We start from the raw sequence: 9,796 nt of genomic DNA, 5'->3' as shown, positions 1-9,796 counted from the left end.
TCCGGGAGGCGGACGCGCTTCCGGGGTCGTGTCCGCAGGCGTGCTGGGAGGACGGGGGTCGTCTGAGCGACGCGGCCGGTGAGTCGTGGCCGTGTTTCGTTGCTCTGGGAGTCCCTTTCCTTCCGTCCGGAGCGTGGCTGGGCTCCCTGCTTCTTTGGGGGGCACGGCGTGCGCTCCCGGGGGTGGCTGAGCGGCAGGCGGGCCGGAGTCGCGCGCGCGCTGCCCTTCCCTGCGGCCGAGCGCGTAGCCGGTTCGTGGTGCGACTTGTGCCGTGTCTCAGCAGCGCCATGTTCCTGACCGCCCTCCTCCGCCGCAACCGCATTCCTGGCAGGCAGTGGATGGGGAAGCACCGGCGGCCGCGCTCCGTGTCCTTCCATGCGAAGCAGAACCTGGTCCGTCGCCTGGAGATAGAGGCGGAGAACCACTACTGGCTGAGCAGGCCCTTCCTCACCGCCGAGCAGGAGTTCGGCCACGCGGCGGCGCGCCGGGCGGCGGCCTTCGAGGCCATCAAGGCGGCCGGCATGTCCAAGGCCCCCCCCCACAGATTCGTGGGAGACCAGCTCGAGCATCTCAATGTCACCAAGAAGTGGTCCTGACCCGCCTTTCGGTTGGACAAGTCGCAGGGCTGCCGCCGCCGCCGTGACTCCGTACCGGAAGTGGAAAGCTAACCTCTAGGAAAACAGCCTTCGGACCAGATTCTTAACAGCAAACAGGAACCTGGTGGTGTGCATGTAGTCCCTGGGGCTCCGCCTTCTTTACTTTTTCCGAGTCTGATCCCTGCAGTATTGTTTCCTTTTTTTTTTTTTTTTATCCTGATAGGCAATACAGGAGATTTCCGGGGTCACAGAGGAAATAAAACGTATTTTGGATGGAAGCTTCAAAAAAAACCCCTACAAACTATGGTTTGGAATCTGTGCCTCAGTATCTCAGTAGGAGATAACTTTATAAAATGCAAATTACTTTGCTTACCTTTTGTGGAAAGAATCATCTCTAAACATAAATGAAAAAAGAGCTTTTTCAATTGAAAATAGCATTTTCTTCTTGGATGCTGCTAAAAGACATTTAAGGGGTTTTTTTGATGTTTATTTTTGAGCGACAGAGCAAGAGCGGGGGAGGGGCAGAGCGACAGGGAGACACAGGCCCCAGGCTCGGAGCCGTCAGCACGTGGGCTTGAACCCACGAACTGCAAGATGGTGACCTGAGCCGAAGTTGGTCACTTAACCGACTGAGCCACTCAGGTGCCCCCAAAAGTAGACTTTTAGATAAAGGTATTCATCAGAAAGGCTACATGAAGCTGTATTTTAACAACCTATTTCTGGGATATAATTGACATACTGTACAGGCCACCAGTTGAAGATGTTTGTTTTTTCAGATTCCCTTTTTCAGTATATAGCACTGTAGTGTACTATATAAATCCTTTCCGTGTGTTACCAAATCTAGGAATCCAGTAATACAAAGGGCTTGACTCTTGTATACCTTATGTATTTTACATGTGAGAAAACATTTAAGAAACTCGTCCAGAATCCATTCCCGTAATGAGTGTGACTTGGATTTAATTTCTGTATAATCTAGAAATCTTAACTGCTATGTTTATAGTTGACAGCATTTTCAAAACAGAAGAAAAAGAATTCAGTCCCATTAACCAGAGATGAAGTAACCATCTTTTATATATATTTTTCTGGTAGTCTTTTTGTATGTATGTACTTTTTGAACATGTATTGAATCTGTACGGATAAATAAAATCTTGAGTTAAAAACCAACATTTAAAGGCTATAATGCACATTGCCAGTGGCTTCCAGAAAGATTGTCAAACAGCAAGACCAGTGTGTGAGAATGCAAATCTCATTTGCCAGTGTTGAATGTTTTCTTCATTAATAAATGAGTCGTGGTTCACATTTAAGTATCTTCCATTGGGATGTGTAGGCTGCAGTGCAGAGTTTTATTCTTTTTTTTTTTTTTTGATTCATTGCACCTGAAAAATATGTGCCACCTGACAGTTTAATGTTTAGCCAGACTGAACTCTGTTTTTGATACATATTTTTGATGATGTATAAATGCTTAATGCTTTTTATAGCTCACAAAAATGTCTCTGGTTCATATGAGCAATTTGGTATCTCTGACCATTTCATATCCGGAAATGGTGGTGGCTGATGTTGTTGAGGAGAAAGATGAATAAAGGGGGCTTAGGGGACCTTAAAACCATAACTAAACATTACGCCTGGTGGTTAAGCATCTGACTCTTGATTTCAGCTCAGGTCATGATCTCGTGGTTCCTGAGATTGACCCCCACATCAGGCTTTGTGCTGACAGCACACAGCCTGCCTGGAATTTTCTCTCTCTGCCCCTCTCCCTCTCGCAGACATTCTTACTCAAACAAACAAACAAAACAGTAACAAAAACAACAAACCATTGCTTCGATCTCTGCAATTCAGAAACTTTGACTTTGGAGTTTGAAAAAGGAATGGATAACTTGAATCTCAGAGAAGGAAAGAGATGCTAGAATCTTGGGTCTGAAGAAATAGAAGGCAGTTCATGAGAAGAGAGATTTTTATGTATAGTTAGATAATTTAAGTTTTTTTTGTTAATGTTTTTTATTTATTTCTGAGAGAGAGAGGCAGCATGAGCAGGGGAGGGTCAGAGAGAGAGGGAGACACAGAATCGGAAGCAGGCTTCAGGCTCTGTGCTGACAGCTCAGAGCCTGACACGGGGCTCGAACCCGTGAACTGTGAGATCATGACCTGAGCCAAAGTTGGACGCTTAACCGATTGAACCACCCAGGCGCCCCTAGATCATTTAAGTTTTAAAACAATCTTGTGAAATAGTTATCCCCACTATACAGGTTAGAAACTAAAGCTCAGAAATGGCAGTGACATTCTCATATTTCACAAAGCTAACAAACGGTAAAAGTAGAATTCAGGACTAGGTTTATCTAAAGATCATATTCATTTTAATATAGTACGCTAGCTGCTGTAAATACAAGATTATAGCTTTGCTTTAATCCCTTCTTGGCTAAAGCAATGTTTGATTTTTTTTCCCTTGAAACTCTACAACTGTTAACACCATAAACATTATAGAGTTACTCTTAACAAAGCTCATTGCCACCCAGCTGATAGTGATACAAGTGTAATAAAGTCTGTGCAAACTGGTGCGTTCTGAACAGTCACCGGATTATATCTGTAATGCAGCCCCTAGGGTCCGGTTCATCCAGTTGTTCACCTTGCAAATATTTATTGGAAGTTTACCATGACTCATCCTGGTGCTATCGGTCATGAACCTGTCTCAGTGGATAAAATGCACAGCATAAATCATACGGCGCATGATGGACTTGGTGGATTAAGGTGTAGTAAGAGTCCAGGTGAAAGGGCCATTTATCAACCTTGTCTGAATAGTCAGGGAAAACTTGAGGTGATCTTCGAACAGATTCTTAACTTGCCTGCCAAGTTCGTGGCAGGGGTTAAAGGCAGAAGTAACAGTCTAATGATTATTCATGCAGTGGCCAGTACTTGCAGTGTAGGGTACTTGCGAGTGGGAAAGAGAAGTGAGAGACAATGAGGCAACATGTAAGCAGGACCAAAACACCGAAGTTCCTGTCTGGCACTTTTAAGAAGTTTGGCTTTTATCCTGTAGGTAATGGGGAGCCATCAAAAATCTGTAGTTAAATAATGGAGAGCATTGTGGAGAATGAGTTAATGGAAGCCATGACTAGGAATAGACCTGGTAGCTATTAAAATAATCCAGCTAAGCACTGAATTTGGATGGCGGAGGTGGAAAGCGGTTAAGAGAACTAACAGAAGTTTGTGAACATTTGTATTACTCCTAATTTTCTGCATTGGATCGCTTTGTGGAGGGTATTTCTAATTTAATTAGGGTAATTTAAAAAAAATTTTAATTTTGGGGCGCCTGGGTGGCTCAGTCGGTTAAGCATCCAACTTCGGCTCAGGTCATGACCTCGCAGTTTGTGAGTTTGAGCCCTGCTTCGGGCTCTGTGCTGACAGCTCAGAGCCTGGAACCTGCTTTGGATTCTGTGTCTCCCTCTCTCTGCCCTTCCACTGCTTTCTCTTTTCTCTCTCAAAAATAAACTTTTTTTTAAAAAAAATATGAAATAATTAGAAAAAGTCTGAAAAAATTGTACAATACCAGTACAGTGAAAACTGTAAGGTGTTTGAGGAAAATCAAAGGCATTCTAAAGAAATGGAGAGAGATTCTATGCACATTAATCAGAAGAGTCAATAAGGTAACTATGCCAATTTTACCAAAGCTAATCTATAGTTTCAAAGGACCTAGAATAGCAAAAACAATTTTGAAATAAAGTTGGAGGACTTATTACTACCTGATTTCAAGACTTAATGTAAAGCTTCAGTAATTAAGAGAGTGTGGTATTGACATAAAGATAGACAAATAGATAAATAAAATGGAAAGTCCATAAACATACGTATATAGTTTATTTTTAACAGATACAGGAAATGCAATGAAGAAAGGATAATCTTTCCTAATGAGTATTCATATGTAAAAGATGACCCTCAGTCTGTGTCTAATGCAGTATACAAAAATTACTTCAAAATGGATCATTGACTAAATATAAAACCTATGAAACTTGTCTAAAACTTCGCATAGAAAACATAAGGGGAAACTCTTTGTGACCTTGGGTTAGGCAAAGATTTCTTAAAAGTGTATGAAGATCATGCTTTATAAAACCCCAATCTGATAAATTAGAATTCATCAAAATTAAGAAATTCTGTTCTTTGAAAGACAGTCTAGTAAGAGAATGAAAAGAAAAGCCAAAGTCTGGAAGAAAAATACCTGATAAAGGACTCATATCCAGAATGTGTATCATTCTTAAAATTCAGTAACAGGAAAATAAGTTTTTTTAAAAAATATTTTTATTTATTTCTAGGAGAGAGAGAGAGACAGCATGAGCAGGGGAGGGTCAGAGAGAGAGGGAGACACAGACTCTGAAATAGGCTCCAGGCTCTGAGCTGGCAGTCAGCACAGAGCCCGAAGCGGGGCTCGAACCCACAAACCATGAGATCATGACCTAAGCGAAAGTCGGACGCTGAACCGACTAAGCCACCCAGGCGCCCCAATAAGTTTTTTGAATGGACAAAATATTTGGACAAATGCTTCATCAAAGATAATAAATGGATCGCAAAAAAAAAAAAAAAACCACATGAGTAAATGCTCAGTATTATTAGTCATTAGGGAAATGCAAATTAAAACCACCATGAGACACCACTGCGTATCCATTAGAATGTATAAAGTGTAAAACACTGACAATACCAGGGTCATCAAGGGGACGGAGCACCTAGAACACTTATATACTGAAAAGAATGTAAAATGGTGCAGCCACTTTGGAAACAGTTTGGAAATTCCTTTAAAAGTTAAACATACAATAGTCGCATGACTCAGCCACTCTACTACTGAGCACTTAAGACTAATGAAAGCATGTATCCAGAGAAAGACCTGTATCAACTCTTGTTTTAACAAAAAACTAGAAACAAGTCAATTACTTTCATCCAGTGAACGGATAAAAACATTTGTTGTGTATCCTTGTACAAATGCACACAAATGAATGATCTGATAAACACAGAATCAGATTTGAGTGAATCTCAAAATAATCATGCTGAGGGAGGAAAGACAGATGACCCCGTAAAGTACATTCCATTTATATGAAATTCTAGCAAATGCAAGTCAGGCCAGAATGATGATCAGCAGTTGCCTGGGTTTAGAGATGTGTAGGCAGGGAGGGGCAGGAGGAAGGGGGTGCTGACTGGCATAAGGAACTTTTGGGGTGATGGATGGTTTTATTATTTTGATTGTGTTGATGATTTCATGGCTGTATGTGTGTAAAGTCTTATCAAAATGCACATTTTATTCTACGTTAATTATTCCTTCACAAAGTTGTTTTTAAAAATGGTCAAATATTTCCCAAAGTGGTTTAAAAGCAGTTTACATTCCTACGAGCCATGTATGAGAGTGTTTTTAATTTGTACTTCTCTGATGACTAATAATGTTCAGCGTATTTTAACATACATCTTGGCTATCTATGTAGCTTCTTTTCTGAAATACCTATTCTTTTGCTATGTTTACATTTTTATTTTTTATTTTTATTTTTTAAGATATTTTTAACATTTACTTATTTTTGAGAGAGACAGAGGGTGAGCAGGGAAGAAGCAGAGAGAGAGAGACCACACACAGAATCCGAAGCAGGTTCCAGGCTCCAAGTGGTCAGCACAGAGCCCGACGCGGGGCTTGGACTTATGAACCATGAGGTCATGACCTGAGCTGAAGTCGGCTGCCTAACCGACTCAGCCACCCAGGTGCCCCAACATTTTTATTAATGAGTTGTAGCTGTGTCTGGATACAAGTCCTTTGTCAAAAATGTTTTGTGACTGCTTCTTCATGGCCCGAGCCTTGTCTAAATTCACTTTCTTAAGAGTTTTGGTTAGAATTTTTCAATTTTGACAAAGTCTAATTTATCAAACAATTTTTTTTGCTTATTGCTTTGTGTCTGTCTGTCTTTCTTTCTTTCCTTCTTCCTTCCTTCCTCCCTTCCTCCCTTCCTTCCTTCCTTCCTTCCTTCCTTCCTTCCTTCCTTCCTTCCTTCCTTCCTTCCTTCCCTTCTTTCCTTCTTTCTTTCAGTAAGCTCTACACCCAATGTGGGGCTTGAACTCATGATCCCGAGATCAAGAATCAAATGTTCTACCGACTGAGCCAGCCAGGCACCTCTTGTACTCTAAGAAATCTTTACTTGTGCCCAAATAATGAAGATTTTCTTGTATTTTTTCCTCTAAATGCTTTAGTTTTACCTTGAATATTTAACTTAATGCTCTCTCTCTCCTATTCCTTTGTATGTGGTATCAGATAGGAGTCAAAGTTCACTTTTGTTTTGTTCACTCTGTTGGTTCAGTATTGTTTGTTCAAAAATACTCTCCCCGCCCCTCGTCATAAATTGACTATATGAGTGTAGGTGTATTTCTGGACTCTGTTCTGTTCCATCCGTTTGTTTTTTGGCTGTCCCTGTGTCACAATGTCTCAATTATTTTTGCTTCAGGGCAAATTTTGAAGTAAAACGTCTGCAGCTTTGTTCTTTTTCAAAGTTGTTTTGGTTCCTCTAGGTCCTTTGTGTTTCCATATTCATTTTATTTATTTTTTAAAAAAATTTTTTAAATGTTTTATTTATTCCTAGGAGAGAGAGAGAGACAGCGTGAGCAGAGGAGCGTCAGAGAGAGAGGGAGTCACAGACTCTGAAACAGTCTCTAGGCTCTGAGCTGGCAGTCAGCACAGAGCCCGACGCGGGGCTCGAACCCACGAACCGCGAGATTATGACCTAAGTGAAAGTTGGACGCCCAACCGACTAAGCCACCCAGGCGCCCCTCCGTATTCATCTTAGAATCAGCTATTCAGTTTCTTAAAAAGCAAAAAAGCCTGCTGTGGTCACAAGTGGCATTGTATTGAATCCATAAGTACATCTGAAAGAAGTGACAGCTTGAAAACATTGACTCTTCCATTCCACCAGTGTGTTCTCTCTCCATGTATTTAATCCTTTCACAGCAGTTTTCAGTGTAGAAAACCTTCATTTCCTTTATTACCGCTCTATTATGCCTTTGATACTAGTGTATAGGAACACAGTTGATTTTTTATATTGACCTTGTATCCTGAGCCCTTGCTAATCCTATGAAAGCAATTTTTTTTCCATTGTTACTGACTCCTTGGAATATTCTAAGGACTTGTCATCCACAAATAGGGAGAGTTTTACTTATTTTCTCTTCTTTATGTTTTTCATTTTTCTTCTTGCCTTACCAAGTGGCACAGGGCCTCCAGAAGGACATAGGAGCCTCCAGTATTGCAGTGACTAGAAGGGGTGGGAGTGGGCACTTGCCTTGTTCCCTTGTAGTCATGGCTTCCCGAGCGTCTGTACCATTAATAACACAGAATTTTGTAAAATGCTTTCCTGCATCCACTGAGACAATCATTTGGTTTTTCTCCATTAGTCAGGTAATATGTTTGATTGTATTAGTTGACTCTAATTCTTTTTTTTTTTTTTTAAGTTTATGTATTTCGAGAGAGAGAGAGTGCATGCATGAATCGGGGAGGGGCTGAGAGAGAGGGAGAGAGAGAATCCCAAGCAGGCTCCACCCAGTCAGTGGGGCAACATGTTTGCTTTCTATGCAATATCCAGAAATTTTAGTTGTACTTAGTGGGAGTCATGGAGGGGGGATTGTTCCATCTTGTTCTAGAACTGGGGATGGGGATGCTTTATCTAGGTTATCAAATTCATTGGCATGATGTTTGTAATATTCCCTTTCTATTCTCTTGACGTCAAGTAGGATCTGACATCAACTGATCAACTTTAGTAATGCTTTCAGAGAACTTTTGGTTCTATTAATTTTTGTGCTATTTTTCATATTCTACATCGTTATTCTCTGGTCTTATTTTTACCTTTTCATTTGATTTTCATTTACTTTTTTTCTTTTGGCCTTTTAATATAGATTGATTTTGAAAGCTCTTGAAAATATAGCCATTTAAATCTGTAAATATCCTTGTATGCACTGCATTAGCTAGATAAGACAGGTTTGGAAATTTTGTATTTTCATTATCATTCAGTTCCAAATATTTTCTAATTTCCTTCCTGATTTTTTGACCTATTGATAGATTATTTTAAATTTTTTATTTATTTAAAAATGTTTTTATGTTTTATTTATTTCTGAGAGAGAGAGAGAGAGAGAGACAGCATGAACAGGGGAGGGTCAGAGAGAGAGGGAGACACAGAATCGGAAACAGGCTCCAGGCTCTGAGCTGTCAGCACAGAGCCCGATGTGGGGCTCAAACCCACGAACTGTGAGATCATGACCTGACCTGAAGTCAGACGCTTAACTGACTGAGCCACCCAGGCGCCCCGGATAGATTTTTAAAAATGTTTATGTTTGAGAGAGCAAGAGAGCACAAGTGGGGGAGGGGCAGAGAGGGGCATGGGGAGAATCCCTGTCTCTGCATTATCAGTTTGGAGCCCAATGCAGGCCTAGATCCCATGAACCGTGAGATCATGACCTGAGCTGAAATCAAGAGTTGGACGCTTAACCAACTGAGACACCCATGTGCCCTGACCCATTGATAGATTTATGTGCTATAAAAAGACAAATCTTTCCTGAATTTTTCAGTGTTCCTGCAAAGTCTTAACCTCCTGAGCTATAAAATTGATTTTAAGATGCTTACTTTGAACTTCCCCAGAAATAATAGATTTTCAAATATCACTTCTCAGCCATTTGTCCCTGAAAGGTAGAACTAATTGTTACCATCCAAAAGATAATAAATCCAAAAGATAAGAGAATTATCTCTTTGGGAGCCAAATGGTTCCATCCCAGAACAGAGACCTAGGCTAATGGAAAGGGTGACGGAATGAATAACCCGGACCTCAGGAGTGGATTTTGAACATTATCTTCCTTTTAGTCTCCCCTCCAGGGAAATATAGTTACATTTCAAAGGGTAAGGACCCAGGATCCTTCCTCCTGTCACTGGCCAGAAATTCTCTAAGTGGAAGAATTCATATTTTCAGGACTCCTGACAGTACAATCCTCCCACCACATATGTAAGTTCACACAATCTGAGCCGCATTTTCTGCCCACTGTCACTTATGGGAGACTAATAATCCTGTGACGTGACTCTGGCCGTTCTTATGTGAATTAGGGTGACCTCTGACCAGGTGACTGGGGTTTCTGCTAGTATCTACATAAATGTGTAAGAAAGGTAATCGCAGATCCTTTACTTAATCCATGTGTCTTTTAATTTCCAATAGTTT

At 41.0% G+C, this 9,796-nt stretch overlaps 1 protein-coding gene across 2 annotated transcripts; it reads left to right on the top strand.

The window, feature by feature from the left end:
- Window positions 1–808, top strand: MRPL57 (mitochondrial ribosomal protein L57). 2 transcript variants are annotated; one of them, XM_039255241.1, is made up of 2 exons: window positions 1–78; window positions 284–808. In XM_039255241.1, the coding sequence occupies exon 2, from the start codon at window positions 288–290 to the stop codon at window positions 594–596; it is 309 nt and encodes a 102-aa protein (XP_039111172.1). In that variant the 5' UTR covers window positions 1–78; window positions 284–287; the 3' UTR covers window positions 597–808. The 2 variants fall into 2 exon arrangements, with proteins under 2 accessions (XP_039111172.1, XP_039111169.1); XM_039255238.1 differs by having other exon boundaries at window positions 281–808.
- The last annotated feature ends 8,988 nt before the right edge of the window (window positions 809–9,796 follow it).

The sequence above is a fragment of the Hyaena hyaena genome, unplaced genomic scaffold, assembly GCF_003009895.1.
Source record: "Hyaena hyaena isolate Hyena2069 unplaced genomic scaffold, ASM300989v1 scaffold_11, whole genome shotgun sequence".
Taxonomy (NCBI): Eukaryota; Metazoa; Chordata; class Mammalia; order Carnivora; family Hyaenidae; genus Hyaena; species Hyaena hyaena.
Note: the sequence above shows the minus strand (reverse complement) of the source record. Positions and strands in the feature narration are given on the sequence as shown.